The sequence below is a fragment of the Lutjanus erythropterus genome, chromosome 18, assembly GCF_056507025.1.
Source record: "Lutjanus erythropterus isolate fLutEry1 chromosome 18, fLutEry1.hap2, whole genome shotgun sequence".
Lineage (NCBI taxonomy): Eukaryota > Metazoa > Chordata > Actinopteri > Lutjaniformes > Lutjanidae > Lutjanus > Lutjanus erythropterus.
This window is the reverse complement of record NC_139334.1, coordinates 33177078-33195767: the sequence shown is the minus strand read 5'-3', so window position 1 is coordinate 33195767 and position 18690 is coordinate 33177078. Positions and strand designations below refer to the sequence as shown.

At 39.4% G+C, this 18690-nt stretch overlaps 1 protein-coding gene across 1 annotated transcript in view; it reads right to left on the bottom strand.

Annotated features, from left to right (window-relative positions):
* adck1 (aarF domain containing kinase 1) overlaps positions 1 to 18690 on the bottom strand; it is a 135341-nt gene that overhangs the window by 19520 nt on the left and 97131 nt on the right. Inside the window, exon 8 of the mRNA XM_084742999.1 lies at positions 14180 to 14377. Within this exon, the coding sequence (XP_084599125.1) occupies positions 14180 to 14377 (198 nt within the window). The remainder of the gene's footprint in view (positions 1 to 14179; positions 14378 to 18690) is intronic.

Below are 18690 nucleotides of genomic sequence, written 5' to 3'. Positions count from 1 at the left end.
ATGCCGCTCCAGATTCCCTTTCTTTGCCAACGCCACCGCTGCATTGCAGATCAAACAAACAGGCTTTGAATGAGAATAAACAAAAAAATAATCTTCCTCCCATTCAGGGTGAAAATGGTAGGTCTTGGCCCGTTTCCCCTCAGCCATGTTAACGTTTAGGAGACCGCTCTGATCGCTAGCCGCTAGCTACTGTTGACAGCTGTCAACTTCCTGTCATGCATGTCACGCCCTACCATAGGTTAAAGGTGACCTACTTTTTTCTTTTTCTCTTTTTTTAAATACTTTTTTGTGGACTTGTTTAAGATATTGATAGGATGTGCAGGCAAGGACTGTACATTTAATACAGAATATAACATACACACAAAAAAAAAATTATATATATATATATATATATATATATTTTTTTTTTTTTTTTTTTTTCATTTTTTCCTACACCCCCCGCGGTCGACTTGGGATCAGTCCGCGGTCTACCAGTAGATCGCGATCGACTGGTTGGGCACTCCTGGTCTAGAGTTTGGGTTTACTCTTTTTTGCCAGGCTGCTAGTTTGGTCTTCTGGGAGGGGGTGTTATGTGCCACTCTGTTGTCTGTTTCTTGCTGTGCTCTCATTTGTCCAGGTACTGTACCTCCCCCTCCTTGCAGCTGCAGTCAATCAGTAATCAGGCCTGGAGCTTAAAAGCAGGGCGAGAGCAGCAAAGACAGGACCAGTGGGCCATTCAGCAGGTGTCAAGTCTGCATGTGTGCAGTCTTGTCTCTGTGGTGCCAGGTTAGACTGTGTAGCTAGTATAATGCTAGCAAGTGGCTGGCGTGATGCTAGCGTGGGCCAGGTTTGGCTCCCTTTTAGGAGGAAAGGTGCTTTTGTGAGTCACTTTGTGTCTTCTTTGTAGTTTGCTAACCTCCCTGGTAGAGGCAACTTTCCTTTCTTTTGGAAGACAGGTGCTTGTTGGCATTCAAGTTTATTGTCTGTATTTTCAGTTTTAGGTGATTTCTTTAACTTAATTTGTTAATAAAAAGGTGTTTGTTTTTACATTTGACTCAGTTCCCTTCCTACTTCTTCCAGTCCTTCCTTTTAATTATTGTTACTCCCCTCATCCTCTGGATTAGGGAACGTGATGAGGCAGATTTCTCTGGTAAGAACATAAACCTACAGGGTAACCTTAACAGTCAGTGTGCCCCAAATGAAGTGGTTGCCAGATTGTTTGACATCCCCTCTTCTCACACCTTCACAGCATCAGGCTTGGGGGGGGGGGGGGGGGTTGTGCAGAAAACAGACTATCAAGCCCACTTTATACAGTGATTGGGCAGGGCACCACCAAATCATGATACGCTAGCTGCACAATTTGCATTAGTGGTTATTTGCTGCATGTTCCTATAGTTTTGTTACAGTGTGATCAATAGAATCTTTTCACAAAAACACATTTAGAAGTGAGACTGAAGTTAATGCACCTTTATAAAAGTAACATTAACTTCATAATTGAAGAATTTCTTGAAGAGATTTTAGGAAAGACATGGCCTTACATCTAGGTTACTGGATTTTACACAAGTACCCACAGAAAGAAAGAAAAAGAAAATATAAAATTGAGACAACAAATTTCAACTTACTACACTGATTTTTGACCTTTGAGCCCAACTTTAACTCTTAGTTTTTTAATACATTTTTAAAAGCTTGCTGACCTATAATAGTATAATAGTCAAGATAATTTATCTTTTCTTCTTTGGATAAACTTGAATGTTTGAGTTTTAGAACACCCCCAAAAATTTGTATTTCAAGTATTGTTAACAGTGAGATGTGAAGCTGATTTGTCATTATTTGGGTGCTTGAAAATTAAATAGCTGCAATTGCAAATATTAAATTATTAAGCATTATTCACTTTCATTTGACTGACTTTACTCAATAAGTTTTGAAATTCAAATTTCTGGGTTTCTAAAACTCAAATATTCAAGTTTATGTAACAAATATAAGTAAATTATCTCAACAAAAAATTAGCAATTGGTAAATGTTTTTCAAACCATAGGAGTTGGAGTTGGGTTCAAAAATCTATTGCAGTAAGTTGCCTTGAAATTTTGAGTTTTCTCAATTTATTTGTTTTTACAGCATGTTCAGGACATGAAGAGAAACTTACTGATTTGTGGTACACTTTGAAAATAACAGACCTTTTAAGGAAGGAAAGTATTAATTGTTTTCAAATGAAAAGGCCAAGTTAACTTCCAAATTAAGTCATGAATCATCGGTGTTCTCTTGATTTTGTCAAGTCGCGTTTAAAGTCATCAAATTCATGACTCGAGTCCAAGTCATGTGACTCAAGTCCACACCTCTGGAAAAGACCTCATGTGTTGTACATTGTGGTGAACTGATCAAGCCAGCAGGTAAACATGGAGCAAGTGTTGCGTTTGGATTAACAACAAAGGAGCACATCAGAAAACCATATGACAAAATATACTTGACCTCTGTAACACCACCTGCTTACATTTTTTGGACTAATTACTTTGTTTTCAACGTTCAGAGGAGAAACATTCATTCAAAAGAGAAATATTTCTGTATGTGAAAGAAAGGCAGCAAAAAGCCAAAGCTCTAAAAGCACTCAACATTTGCTTCGTGCATGTGATTGCATTAACACTAATGGAATGCACCATCAGTTGTTAGAAGCAGGACTTAAAAATGATGCATGCATAAGAGAGTGGATAGAGAGGGAAAAGGAGAGGAGAGAGAGAACAACAGAGGACAGAGGAGAGGCGATGTCAGGAGGGATAACAAAGACAAAGCAAAGCAGATGAGTGGCTGTGGCCACAGAAATGTCTCAAAATGTCTTCTTAACTCCAGAGTGCTACACAATCGACAAGTGTGTTCAAGTAGAGGGCACTAGAGTGGAGTCTGCCTAATGGGTGTGTGTGTTTGTGTTTGTGTGTGAGTGTGTGTGTGAAACAGAGAATATAAATGACACAGACAGATGGCCAAGATTGAAGGGAGTGCTTTCATCTCGGCGAAAGTGGGAGACCGAAGAGAGCACACCTTCCACACACAATCACACAGCGGAGTGTAACTATTATGATAAGGAATGCATGAAAAATGAATGTGAAACCTGGCAATCAATGAACGAACTCAAATCTAAAGACCCTTTACACCCAGCAAAACACCCACTAACACCCAATAATATCTGACTTTTGTCTTCAGTGGGGAAGGGTTCACTCCCAGGTCAAACGATTCTGCAGTAGTTACAGGTATTTATCACCTCTGACTCGATCAGTAATGATGGAAACAGCACCCGAGTGGACATGCTAATTTTCAGCGAAGGCTATGAAGGCTTGTCACCTCCGTCGGTAAAATCTGCAACTCTTTTGCTCCTTTTCCATACATGTGACTCAGTGCATCAGTCCAGCACAGTTTGTGGTCCGCTTGAAGGCGTGAATTTATGATGCGCTCGTCTTTATTCAAGCGTTTGAACGGTGGATAAACATTTTATTTCCTATGAATTCTTTACAATAAAAGTCCTCCATTATGATGTTACCCAAAAGCTTTTATTATGAAGCAGCAAAATCAGGAAATGTTGGGTTTTCATCAGCAGTAATTTAACACAAATACTATGCAGCTGAGAGTGGACATGAAAGAGTAAAATGAAGCAGATGCCAAAGCAGATTCAGTCAGAAACTACAAAGGTACTGAGAGCTGAACACAGAGAGATTTCTAACAAAAAAACCCAACAGAAATGCAAAGTTCTCAAGTAGAAACAGGGAAGGAGCCAGCTGCCTCTTTTCATGGGTTTAGCTGCATTTAAAAAGCCTGCATATACATGCTAATTATGGTGTAAATGGTATAAGTCCCCAAAACTGTTTAGCTTCCTCTTTCCATTGCATCTGACACTAACTTTTGCATCCATTTGTCCACTAGTCTCCCATAGCCAGACCTCTCTCCATAGCACCTCTGCTATAAGAGAAAAAACTTGCCTTTCCTTGTTTGCATGTCTTTAAACCAATCACAAATGTCTTGGGTGGTGCTAAGCCCAGTATGCAGCAGTGGTGCTGCTGCAAAATAATGTCAAGAGGGAGGAGAGCTGTGGTATTAACATGACAACATCACTGGTAAGAGCTGTTAGCTTGTTTATCTTTGTACCATTAGCGTCCCAGGCACTCATTTGCGATTGGTTTTCAGCATGTAGGTTGCGGCTCTGAGGTTTTTCGTTGTTTTCCAGGCACTTTGAAAATGTATGTATCCAGTGAGTCAGACTGTTTGTCCACAGACCAGGTTTTTATCACATTGTGTCACATCTTGCAAAGAACGCATTTTCAGGAAGCTGTTAAGCCACATCTCCACTGTAGGAACTTTCCCCCAGGAGTAGGAACCATCCAAAGAACTGAGTAGGTTCCCACCCCAAAAACCTTCTGCTCAGGGTAGTACTTCCCAAAAGAACAGGAACTTTGAGGTAGGGCCTGCAGCACTGACCTTTTCTGATGGACAAATATGCACAGCATTTTATTACACATTAAAAAAATATCTATCTGCAAGTTTGTTGGAGGAAGTCAAAGAGGAATTAGAAAGCTTTTTATGCTGTCGTTGTATAGTCCCATACAAAAATGATGTGTGAAAAACAGCCAGTGCTTTCTCATATATCAGTGGACTCATAATTTGCCTGATCTTCGCGAGTCTCCAGACCATGGTGGGGACACTGACAACACACGGACTAAAAGTTTTGGGTACTTTGGGTGGAAACTGTGTGTCTGTGCAAAACAGCACACTTCTACCGCATAATCCAGGTAACCAAGTCTTTTTATTTTGCTATGCTGTCCCGTGGAAAACTTTTCACACCGTGGAACAGTACGACTTCAATGGTCATGGTTGCTCACAGCTCAACTCAGTGAGTGTATCCCCCACTATCAAAAGTCTTTGTTTCTTTAGCAATCCATATCACTCATTTCCAAACTTATAGCATACTTTATTTTAGCTTTAAGTTATTTGAGCAATTATAGATTTTTCCCTCTGATTTGTAATTTTATATTCCCACGATTGATCACAAATAAGACTAAAACTGCTAATAATCATAATCAGTCACAACAGTAAAATCTTTAATGGACTGACTAGTTATAAAAATGTCCTCTGTGTTGAGTTTCTGTCAACACCAAAAGAAAAGAAAAGAGAGAAGAAACTTAACGCGCAATCCAGTTAATCAACTTTGACACAATTTGGGTCCTATGTCCTCATAAATCAACTAAGAGCTAAGAATATCATTCAGCCTCACTGCTGATACCTGGTGAGGTGATGAAGAGCCCTCAGTCCTCACAATCCTGCTGTTACGAAAAGTCCAGTTTGCAAGTTGCAGCTACGCAAGTGACAAATCCATTTAAAATCCAATTTCATTAACATAATGACAGTGTCATGCTTGAGAGAACACTGATTGTCATCTTGAGTTTTCTCTTTAGTTTTCACTTTGGTTGTAATTATGCAGTTTCAGACATGGAAATGAAAAAAAGAATAATAAATTTACCGCTGTCATACAAAATGGAAAACTCAATGATTTCATTTTAATACTGGTATTCCCCCTTAACTACCATAACAACAATCTTAAATGTTTTTCTAATATCTAAAAACCTATTTTTAATGATATGTCTATGTTTGTTATCCATTCCTACAATGCCCAGTATTCAATGCAAATGTTGTTTACTCATGTATAATCATGTTTAATTTCAACTATGTCTGATCATGCTGATTCTCGTACCATGTAACCATGTTACCAGAAGGAGCCCTAGCCTGATTGCTCCCCAAGGAGTCATAAATATAACTGAAGTGTTCATGAAGTGTATGTGATGGACCTGTGGGAGTACTAGCAGAGGGTTGCTAATCGGTAACAGTCAAGAAAGGCCAGGCCAGATAGTTTGTGGGAGGGTAGTAAATTGCAATAGTGTCTTAGATGGGAACAGACTGGTTTGATGCTGAGAAACAGCCATAACTGAAGGGAGTATGAACAGGACAAAAAGACGCAAGATAAGATCGCTCCAAGGTGTAAACAAATGAACAACTTCTCTTCAGTGTGCACATTATTAACTATCAACTATAAACTATTGTCTTGTAAGTGTACTTTAAGATATAGATGTACCGATGCACTTTTGCACAGTAATGATCCGTTTCTGAATTTGGATCCCTCTTGATTATAAACTTACATGAGGCTGAAACTAAACTTCAGTCTGGACAGCTTGTGTAGTTTGTGTAATGTAACTTGTGTAATGACGTCCTTTAATCCCTGAGGGGCAGTGTGGGATTTTGGCTTGTGACATTCACATGAGCAGCTGATAGGCTGAGAGACAGCCCTCATAAGTATTATGTCCATGATGCATTGCCGAGAGTTTAAATGAGCTATTTTATGTTCCAAACTGCAGATGTTACTGCATGTTATTGTTCAGAACATGGTGGTTTATGGTGGTATAAGTTGGCAATTGTAATTTTTGTGCTGAAATAGAATGTGGATCAGTGACAAAAAACATGATAACCTACAAATGTCTCACTTCAATATTGGGCCCCGATACAGATATTGGATGGGATTGGTCCCATCTCAACTGTGAGAAATTTTTGGCTCATTTCTTGTCAGAGAGGAATTGCAAAATTGCCATGAAAGACAGCAAAATGTTACACTAAGGCCAAAATGTGAATCTAAAACGGCTGATCACAATCCTGCTTTCCAACGGATGGACCAGCCCAATGTGATGTCATCCACTGGTTTGTGGACTGTAAGATAAAGTAGATAATTTAAGGCATTAAGGCTGATGTGATCTTGATTTTTTACAAGCAGAAGTGACCATATTTGGAGGACAGTGTGGAGTTAGTTGGTGACACGCCACAAGTTGGGCATTGGTGGGTTATGGCTCGTCAATTCATCATGAAAAAATGGCAGCTTTCAGGTCATTGATTTGTAAAACTCTTGCGAGTTTTGTATGTGTTGTTTATAAACTCATTACAAAACTTATTGAGGTCATAAGTGAAGTGAGAAATAGTTTCATTTTGTCATAATTGTACATAGAATTTGACTTCTGTTTGCAACTACTGAAGTCGCCCCCTGGTGGCCATAACAAAGAATGCAGGCTTCAGGCACTTATACAGTCTAAGGGATGAACCCTTTTGAATTTCATTTCAGTAAGTCCACCCGTCTAGGTTCAGGACAAACTTATTTTTCATTGTTAATGCTGTAAGAATCACAACATCATCAGTATGTGGTTTGCTCTTGTCCAACACTGCAGACTGCAGAGGACACTAAACAGTACTTTTACCTTGAAGTCTTGTAGAAACATGTTTAGCATTTACATATTTGGGTTTAAAAGTGTGATACTATGAGCTCTATGTGTGGTTTACTGTGCTATTGTGTGTAATTTTGTACCAGGTTCAGACACATGTAACATGACATTATCAAAACCTTTTTATTGGTATTTCTCTCTGGATGTAATGTCACCTATACCTTATGATTCCCCATAAATATACTTTTCACTTTTCAAACACCAAAAAAAGACACAGCGAGCTATTCATGTACTGGTCCCTGCTAAATTCTGTCTTGTGTTGCCCGTCGTGTGTGAGGGGGTGGCACACTGTAGCAGACTGTTGTGTAGTACTTTTGCCAGCCTCAAAATGTTGCATAAGAGAGGTATAAATAAACTCTCTCTCTTGAGCACAGATGGCATCGTGGAACCCCTGTGGGTAATGGGACACTTACAAACACACACAAACCAGTTTTATGCTGGTGGATTCTAAAAACTATTGTATCTTTAAGAAAAACCTAACAATTCCAACTTAAATAGTTAAGTGTAGTGTTGGGATTACTTGCTACAATAACTGGCAAAAAGTATGATGACATTTGAAACCCAAGGTAATTAAATAATGGACCTTGCAGCAGGATTTTGCCCCATTTCAACCACAAAAGCACAAAAAAATGAGGTTCAACACTGATCTTGTGTGATCAGGTCTGGCTCACAGTCACTGGAGGTCAGCCAAGTTCTTTGACTCCAAACTGGGAAAGCCATTTCATTCTGGACCTGGCTTTGCGCATGGAGGGAGGGTTATATTGTTCACAGGACAAATACACTGAAAAAGTCTCTGTAGGCTTCCTCATGCCTCTGAGTTTGGGTTTGGGTTTGGTCTGAGTCCTTCTCATGCTGAGCCGGTTCAGAGCGTGCACGTCTGAGACTTTCACTTGCTGAGCTGGCTGACGTTATATTGGCTCCCCGCACATATGAATGGGATAAAATTAGGGACATTGGTGCCTAGTTATAGTGAAAAGTGGGTGTGCTAGATTAGTACCAGGCAAAGGGAGGAAATGTTTTTCTGCACTTGTGACAAAATGTTAAAAAATATACATATTATCAGTTTAAGTTAATTAATACTCCCTGTGCTAAACTCCCTTTAAGAAAAATGGTATATTAACAATTCCTTCCATGTCTGTTTAAACACATAACTCTAGCGGCCCTTTTCCATACACAGAACTGGCCTGGCTTGACTTGGTTTGACTCGGACCCGCACAGCAGGGTTTTGCATTTCCATTACAATAGGACTATCCTGCTTGAAGGTGTGTCTTTTAACTGAAGCCGAGCTCAAGGAGACTCGAGTCGAGCGGTGGATAAACCGTTCATATACATCTCTGGGATAAACACAGTTTCCTTATATTCCTTACGATAAAAGACCCCTGTTGTTTTTCTATTTAATCACTTATATTATGGAGCAGCACAAACAGGAAATGTTTTCATTGAGGGATGTCATCAGCAGTAACTTAACACGACTCCGACACAGCTGGAAACAAATATGAAACGGTAAAATAATGCAGATACCTGAAAGTACAAACCGCGACAGAGGAGAGAAACTACATTTCATAACATAAAGATTCTGTTAGAAGCTATAAAAGTACTGAGAGCTGAACATAAAGAGACTTAAGGAAACGTCCTTCTCTCTGCTCTCCTCCACACATGAGCACAGGATCATGACACTCACTTGTTTGAGGGGGAGAGAGGAAGTTCATCATGGGTTGGACATGACTGGCAAGATGTCACTGTAGCCTGTTTGGAGGCGGATCGGGCTCGCTTTGCCACACTCCAGAGTAGGGCTGCAGCTATTGATTCTTTTAGTAATTATTCTGCCAATTAATCGAGTAATCTGATAAGAAATGTTGTGCATTCTGTAATTTTACCTATTACACTACTTTTGCTTTATTTAAGAGCAATGTTAATGTACAAAAGAGTAGGTCCACCTTAGGCATGGCTCGGTGTGATGAAAGTCATAATGGAAATGCAATGTAACACGGTACAGTTTGGCTCTGCGCGGCCAAAAACACAGATGGAAAAGTCCCATAGAAACACAATATAAAAGGCGTCATATGCCTACAGTCTTCTTGTCAATTCTGTATTTCTGTACAAACTTTACCTTTTGAATTTTGTGGTCTGAGATCGTTCTTAGCCTCCATTGGTGAGCTGAACTACTGTAGAGGCAGAAGACCAACTGATTCAAACATTTCTCACTAAAATAGGTGATGGTTAGTGCATCAAATACATGCAAAATTAAACCATCTCATAATACTAATAATTCAACATCTATTGTTTGTGTGAAGGACAGTATTTAAGGATTTTTTTCAGCAGTTACCAAATTAATTAGAGTCGGGGAGCAGCTGCTCCACTTACTCCATCGCTCAGGCACCTATGATTAAGGATGCATAACATGGATTTTCTCAGCTGATAGAGATAACCAAAACTGCTTCTCGTGGCTGATACTGATAAGATAACTGATAATTTCATATTTGTATTTTTAAAAGGAAGTTCATATAACCTGTAGCTGAGGGTGAGAAAGCTCAGACGTGGTGAGCAAAGATGGATGATTTAATATTGCAGCTCTGACTGAACCAAATCTGACATCACAATGACAACAAAACAAAGAACTGCTCTGATTCTTAATTTAGGTTTTCTTGTGAAATGCTTCCAAAACTTCAACTTCAGAAAATATACTTTGACTTTTACAGAGCATTTTGCCTAAAAATTCTAATTAAATGCTTTGACATAATCTATAATTAAAATCAGATATTATAATTTTATTATCAGAAAAATAAATAATTATGTAAATTTCTTATCATGCATCCCTAGATAAAACAGAATTTTTTTTTTAGATCTTAGATTCACATAGATATATAAAAAATACACCTTCATATTTATGTAAAAAGTAGCATAAATAACAAAAAAGGGTTTTTATCAGGCAACTCCAAATCCAAGGCAGGGAGAGGATAAAAAGTTAGACTGCTTGCACAAGAAGACATTCATAGATTCGTATAAGTATGCAAAGTAATTAATTATTAGAGGACAGTTTACAAAGATAATCCAAAACATTTAACATTTAAGAGCATTCTTAAATTATTCTGGTGCTAAGTTTAAAAAAAATGACATGGCAGTGCATTCCATATCACTGAACCTCTGTAAATTAAATCAAATTGCAATTGAGACGCTTGACAGATCAGAGGCCTTAGTGTATAGTTATTTCTGGTGGAACAGTTATGAAACTGATAATTGAAAGAATACAGGAAGAGTCTTGTGCAAAGCAGCGTATATTATTAAAGCAATTTGGCAATTTTAGCTGATTGACTTGATAAATGCTGATGATGCCTGACTGAAAAAATGAAGGCTGAGATGAGTGAGTTTTATGTACACAGTTGATGATTCTTAATGCTCAAAAAATAGGAAAATGTTTAGAGGGATGAGTACTTATATATTGGTAATCATAGACTTGTGTAGAAGAGTGGCAACCTCAATGTTTATCATAAGCAGATTTTTCCCAGAATACCAACACTTCTTGCTATTTTAGTTATAACAGTACTGATGTGTTTTGTCAAAGAAAAAGTCTCATCCAATTGTACACCCAGAAATCATGCTGACTGCTCTTTATCAGTAATAACATTATTAATTTTTATTTGCAGAGACTGGACACCAAATATTAAAAGATAATTTGTTAAAATTTAACCAGTCACTTATCTTCATCAGCTCTTGATTTGAACCTTGAGTTAGTTTGTTTGAAACATCACACAAATCATTAATGTAAATTTAAAATGATAATGGCCCAAAGACCAATCCTTGCCGTACACCACAAGTGATGTGACTAAAATAGAATTGATATAATGTATAACTTAATTATAGTGCTTGTCTGGACTTTCCAAATGTTGCTGCACTGAGTGGATCAAATTCTGATTGTAAAGAGCAATTTTGGGGGGTCATGACGCTCATCTACAGTTATACACTCGCTTCTTTTCTAATGATTGTGTACAGGAAAACTGATGTGCGTCACAAGATGATTGTAGAAGTTGCAAAGCCCTGTCAGGAAACAGCAGGATAGGTGTGTAGACTTGCACAGGTGAGATACCCAATCCAGTATTTTAGGTCATATCAGAAGCTTGGATTGAAACAATCCTAGTAGAGATGTTCTGATCACATTTTTCCCTTCCCGATACGGATTACAACACCTGAACTCTGTGTACTGGCTGATACCAGGGACCGAACCGTTACCGGCATGTTAACCCTGACTGGATGCGATATGATGGCTATCTTTGCCTTATGGCTTGGCTCCAGTAAAAAAAATTTGGCATAGTTGCAGGTTCCTTTGGGTTAATAAAGCCTAGTTTCTCGCTGCTGTTTTGTCCACAGCTCCAAATCTTATCACACAGTATTATCTGGAAACCTCATGTGATAAAAGTGTTCAAGTGAAGTTGCTTTGGCAACAACATATTTTTGTTCATGCTAATAAAGCTATTAGAATTTGAATCTTGAAGCATTCATCATCCACACCACTTAATGTGTTTTGTGCAGAATTAGGCCTCTATTATACTATGAATGGACATGCACACACAGACGTGCCTATTGGTTCTGTTAGAAACTACTTTGGAGTTCGCCTGGAGGACACGCTTCACACACACACAGTAGAGGTGGCCACACAAAGCGTGGTCTCAACAAATGGGTGGGTACTAGGGGTGTCACGATTCTCCAAATCCTCGATTCGATTTGATTTTCGATTTTAGGGTCACGATTCGATTCAATTCTCGATTTTTTTTTCTTTTTCTTATAGCACAGAGGCCTATGCCATTTTTAGACTAGTCTGAACAGTTGAACATAAAAACATAAGCAGTTTGGACATTTTTGTCCCCTGGGAATGACTTTGTCATTTTACATTCTTCTTTCAAGTTTTTTTCTTTAACAAAGATATGTTGTTATCTTTATCTGGAGAGAGAGATGCTCTTTGAGTTATCAAAATAATAACTATTTACATATTTATGGCAACTGTTATTTTTGATTTGTCATTATTGACGTAGTGTGCTGTGACGGTGATGTAACTCTCAGTTGCTCTTGAGGTGCAGCCATCTGTTGTTAAGGCAACTAATTCTGCATTGCTCAGACCCCCCAAAACTTTTTCTTTTAATGTCTTCATACATGGAGGGCAACACTTTTGTTGTAAGATGCGACCTGCTGGGCGTACTGTACTGGGTCGTCGATCCTCTCATTGATTTCGATGCTTGAGACCATGACGTAATTTCGATCGATTTCGAGGAATTAAATTTATGTCACACGGACCCCAGCGGACCATCATGCACTTGCAGACATGGGAAGCATTATGCCAGCTTTGGACTGACAACAAAAAAATACATGAAAAGAAAAAAACTGAAATGGAGTTGGTTGAGAATGCCAACATTTGGTACAATAATGGCAGGCTTTCATATTTTCATATTTAATGTCCAGCAGTTTGTGGCTGGGGCCAGTTGTTTAGTCAGCAGGGCACATCTGACCCAGGAAGTAATACTACGCAAACTGCAAGATAATTTTAGACTCTTGTAAATTCTTGAAGGGGGTCAAAACTCAGTGCTACTGTTAACAATTGACATTAAATTTAACATTTAATTCTTTCCCCACCTTTGACGAGATTTTCCATCATTTAAGACACACCGCTTCCTTGCCAACGACAAGATTTTCTGGCAATTGCTGAGGGGACGCTGTGACGGATCATCTGACAAAAATTCATCGTTCGAAGAAGAAGAGAACCACCGGAATTCAGCAGCACAAGAAGAAGATATTGCATAGCACGAAGAACGTCGAAGCTCGGCCGCAGTCCGGGGCAGAGGGCGCTCCAGCCCCCGGGACTTTCGGACAAAGTGTTTCGTCCGGGAGACGGGGGACACACACAGCAAACATCAGCCACTCTGGTGACAGTGATGTCACTCGCATAATAATAAAAATTAAATAATAATAATAATAATAATAAAAACTAAAAGGCCATTTTCTCAGATTCAGATCTATTCTTTGCTTTAATATATTCCATGTTAACATATTCATAGAGCTGAATATTCTGTGTCTGAAAAATCAGTGAGTTTTGTTAAGAATGCTGGCGCTGGCTGGCAACTTCATGGGAGAAAGTTAATAATACATTTTGATTTTTTGGTTTTTAACTTCTTATGTACAGAACAGCAAAACAAGACTTTTACTGTATTTTCTCACTTCTCCTTTAAAATCTGTAAGAGAACTATTCAGGAAATACAGATAGAAAACAAAGATAACTGGGGATGCTGTAGTACAGTTATTAAATAAGTTAAGTACAGTCACTGTATCTGATACCACACAGATCATAAATGAGCTGCAAACCTGTTCACAGTCTTCTGTGAAACACAAAAGCACAAAAAAACTGCTCTGTTGGTGTCTCGCCATGCAGATATCAGATTTACTTGCAGAGGTTCTGAAACATCCAGCTGATCTGCAGCTCTAACAGCCTCTCTCTACACCGGATGCGTCTCAGCCGTGTGCTTCAGTCGTCATCTCACGCGTGTCTGATGGAACTGATACACTTCAGTTTGAATCCACACAGCTGTCACTAGCAGCCCTCTAACAGCTCGCGCTTCACTTGGGCTCTGCAAGTGTAACCGCAATCCAAAGTGTATTTTTACTCGTCAAGTCTGCTTTCTACCAATTTGTGCACGTACTGTAACTACATTCACTGGGTTGATTGCTGTGCCGCTGACGTGCTGCTTTCACCGGTGTGCACAGGAATACCTTGATCCTGTGTTCTCCAGAATTCCAGCATCTACATTCCCAGGATTTAGTATCTTTTTTGCTGCTTTAATGCTGGATTTTCATTAAGATTTAGCTGTTTCTCGCACTGCCTTCACTCCTTGAACTCTGTGTGTGTGTGTGTGAGCTCATACCTCAGAGTGTGTGACAGGCACAGAACTGATGCCGGCGTTGACGGCGGTCCAGGAGCGAGCGGTGAGCACGCAGGCGAACAGCGGGTACAGCTCTCCGGCTCCCAGTCTGCGGCTGTAGCGCTCCACCCCGGGCATGTCACCTTTAATCAGAGCCTGCCACAGCCGACAGTAGTCCAGCCTGAAGTCTGGCTGCAGGACCTGGAGGGTAGGGAAGAATACATGATTAACACTGTCCATTGTTAGGATCTGATCTACTTTAATATGTGAATCGCTGTATAATTCAGAGATTAGACATTACATTATGTACCACACTGCCTGGCCAAAAAAAAGTCACACACGATATTTCATTGGACCGCCTTTAGCTTTGATAACGACACACATTCACCATTGCATCGTTTCGATAAGCTTATACGATGTCACAATGTTTATTTCTGTCCAGAGTTGCATGAATTTTTCACCAAGATCTTGTATTGATGATGGGAGAGTCAGACCGCTGAGTAAAGTCTTCTGCAGCACATCCCAAAGATTCTCAATGGGGTTAAGGTCTGGACTCTGTGGTGGACAGTCCATGTGTGAAAATGATGTCTCATGCTCCCTGAACCATTCTTTCACTATTTGAGCCCCATGAATCCTGACATTGTCATCTTGGAATATGTCAAGAAAGAAAGAAAAAAATCCATTGATGTAAAAACCTGATCATTCAGTATATTCAGGTAGTGAACTGACCTCATTTTTTGGACATATAACATTGTTGAACCTCGACCCCCAGATCATAACGCTGCCTCCACAGGCTTGTACAGTACACACAAGGCATGATGGGAGCATCACTTCATCCTCCTCTCTTCTTACCCTGATGCCCCATCACTCTGGAACAGGGTAAATCTGGACTCATCAGACCACATGACCTTTTTCCATCGCTCCAGAGTCCAATCTTTATGCTCTCTAGCAAACTGAAGCCTTTTTTCTGATTAGCCTCACTGATAAGTGGTTTTCTTAAGGCTACACAGCTGTTTAGTCCCAATCCCTTGAGTTCTCTTCACATTGTGTGTGTGGAAATGCTCTTACTTTCACTATTAAACATAACCGTGAGTTCTACTGTTGATTTTTTATGAGTTGATTTCACCAAATATTTAAATGATCTCTGATCACGATCATTAAAGATTTTCTTTCTGACCACATTTCTTCCTGAAAGATGATGCTTCACCACTATCCTTCCAGGTTTTAATAATGTGTTGGACAGTTCTTCACATAGTTTCAGTAGCTTCATCAATCTCCTTAGTTGTTTTCTTTGCTTGATGCAGGACAATAATTTGACTCTTCTGAAACAGAGTCACATCTTTTCCACGACCACAGGATATGTCTTCTGACATGGTTGTTTCAGAAAAGAGAAGCTGCTCACTGCATCAGTTAGGATTAAATAACTTGCTGCCAGCTGAAACATATTAATCACTGCAGTAGTTATCCAATTACTGTACTGTTACTGTAAATATATAGTTCATTTGTGAGTAAGCAGGTAAAACTGTAGTTTAATGCAGATTTTAATATAAGTGTTGAGTTTTTATGTAAACCACCAAAACATTTTCAGTGTTTTTTACAGAAACACACATGTTGAATACTATTTCTTTCCTTATGAGAAATCTGCAAAGCCAATTTTTTTTCATCTGTTATGGTTTTGGTTTTAGTTTTATTTCCTATTTTAATTTGAAAGAGTCTTTCCTTATGTGTCTAGATTTGCTTTACTTCCTGCCCTTGTATGTTTCCTGCCTTTAGTATAACATGTCACTCATTAGTGGTTTCCACGGGAACACAGCTGTGGAGGCTTTTGACACAGACGTGGGCGAAAGCAGGTCGGACAAGCGACAGGGTAAGGAAATGTGATGTCACTCGCGGTGGGTCGGCCATTTTTGGAGGATACCGACTGTGACCTGTACGCCGTCATCACCCATCTAACTAGATCAACTCAACCTGTTCATTGTTTAACTTCAATTTGAACATGGTGTCAAACACAGATGAATACCTTTAAACTATTTGTTGTCCTGCTTTTAGCTTTTGTTTTTAATTATCTCAAATGCAATTTTAATGTTCTTTTATTGTTTCTAATTTAATGCATTTTCAAGTTCTGTAAAGCACCTTGAATTGCCTTGTGTATGAATGGTGCTATATAAATAAAATTGCCTTGCCTTGCCTTGCCTAGTGGGCTGTAAATGCAAAACACACGATCAACAAACAGTTTCAAAAATTAAACTACATGATGGGATTTCTTTTCATACTTTCCTGACATGGAAACTAACAAAGCATTGTTAGTGAACATGTAACTTTACCTGACTGCAAGGTGTATTTAGTGGAACATTCCTCTGCGTTCCCTCTCTCTCCCTCTCTGTGAAAGTACATTAGCCAGTTGTCAGATCGGTGTTGTTATGCTGAACATCCTCACTGACAGTCAGGGAACAATTTTAGCACCAGCCAAACGCTGGCAAATAAATATGGAAGTGCCTGGTAGATTTGGTTCACTCATCAGCCAAAAAACCCACAAAGTTAATCCTTTGGTCATATGTTTCTCCAGCTCTGACGCAGCACTGAGGAAAAAAAAAAAAGATGTCTGGCAGTTTCCTCATGATTGATATCTTTAACTAGGTTCAGCTTTGAAACATATTGCCACTTCTGCATTCAAGTGAGTATAGTACAAAGTCAACATATGTCATGTTCAAACTGATCAACTTTACTGTGTTTCTGTGAATAGTGGGAGCAGGCATGGCAATAAAAGACTAGGAAAGTTGTGGAGTGCTCGACAGATGACAGTATCATGATTGGGTATTAAAGGGGCATCCTCGAAAGACTCATTTGTTTACAAGTATGGATGTGGTAAGGTTCACCACGTTGTGAAAAAACTGTGTGGACAAGAACAACATTCCTCCACAAAACTGCAGAAATTTAGGGATTTCACCATCTACAATCCATAATATCACCAAAAGATTCAGAGAAACCAGAGAAATCTGCACACAAAGGGCAAAGCTGAAAACCAACACTGCATGTCTGTGACCTTTGACCCCCACAGGCAGCACTGCATCAAAAACTGCATTAAAAACCCACATCATTGTATAAAGGATACTAAATGGGTTCAGGAACACTTTGGAAAACCGTTGTCAGTAAAGACAACATCCAGAAACACTGCAGACTTCTCTGGACTGGAGCTCATCTGAGATGGACTGACGCAGAGTGGAAATGTGTGCTGTGGTCTGACCAGTCCACATTTCAGATTGTTTTTGGAAATCGTTTAGTCCTCCAGGCTAAAGAGGACAAAAATCCAGATTGTTACCAGCACTAACTTCAAAAGACAGCATCTGTGATGGTATGGGGGTGTGTTAAAGCCCACAGTATCATGGGTAATTGTCACATCTATGAAGGCGCCATTAATGCTGAAAGGTACAAGCAGGATTTGGAGCAACATATGCTGCCATCCAGATGACGTCCCTGCTTATTTTAGCGAGATGATGCCAAGACACATTGTGCACTTCTTCCAACAGTGTGTCTTCATAGTAAAAGAGTTCAGGTACTAGACTGACCTGCCTGCAGTCCAGACCTGTCTCCCACTGAAAATGTGTGGTGCATAATGAAGCACAAAATATGACAAAAGAGACTCTGGACTGTTGAGCACCGGAAGTCGTATATCAAGCAAGAATGAGAAAGAATTTCACTTTCTCTTTTTTTTTTCATAACGTCCAAACTATTTTGGAACTGGGACTGTATTATTGCATTTCTAATAATGAACATTTGACAAATGACAGATAATAAATCACTGATAACAGTGACCAATAATGACAGCTCTGTAAGCTCTCCTCCAAAAGTGGCAGTGCCGCCCCAGAACAGTCCGGGTTGAATCTCTGATTTTCTCTGTGTGGATATATTGGGAAATTTAGGCTTTTTTAATTTTTTTTTTTAGGTGTGTTGCCGCAATTAGGCATCCTGCAACAGCTTTAATACAGTGTGTTCTGTATGTGTTTATGTAATCATTTCTTCAACATGCATGATAGACAAAAAAAAAAAAGATAAGCAAATTTATTATTTCTTACTTTTGACACATTCAGTTCCCCAGCTGAGAGCCCTCTGCCATTTTCAGGACAAACCACAGCACTTTAGACACAAACGTAATGTGTAGTAGCCGACTGGTAATGACAGTGAAAATTAGTGTGTGTGTGTGTGTGTGTGTGTGTGTGTGTGTGTGTGTGTGTGTGTGTGTGTGAGGAGTGGATTAATATTCTGCTCCGAAATGACAGCTGAAATCAAAAGTCATTAGGAATAAATTGGTGCCATTATGGTCTGAGGGAAGTCTGTGTGTGTGTGTGTGTGTGTGTGTGTGTGTGTGTGTGTGTGTGTGTTGTGTGTGTGTCAAAGATGAAGGAGTTGCATATTTATCATTAAATTCTCTTCATGAATGCGGGAACAAGCCGTAAACAAACTCATGTCAGACCTGTGCGTGTCCGCATCAGCCTGTGTTTGTAGGAGCAAGTGTG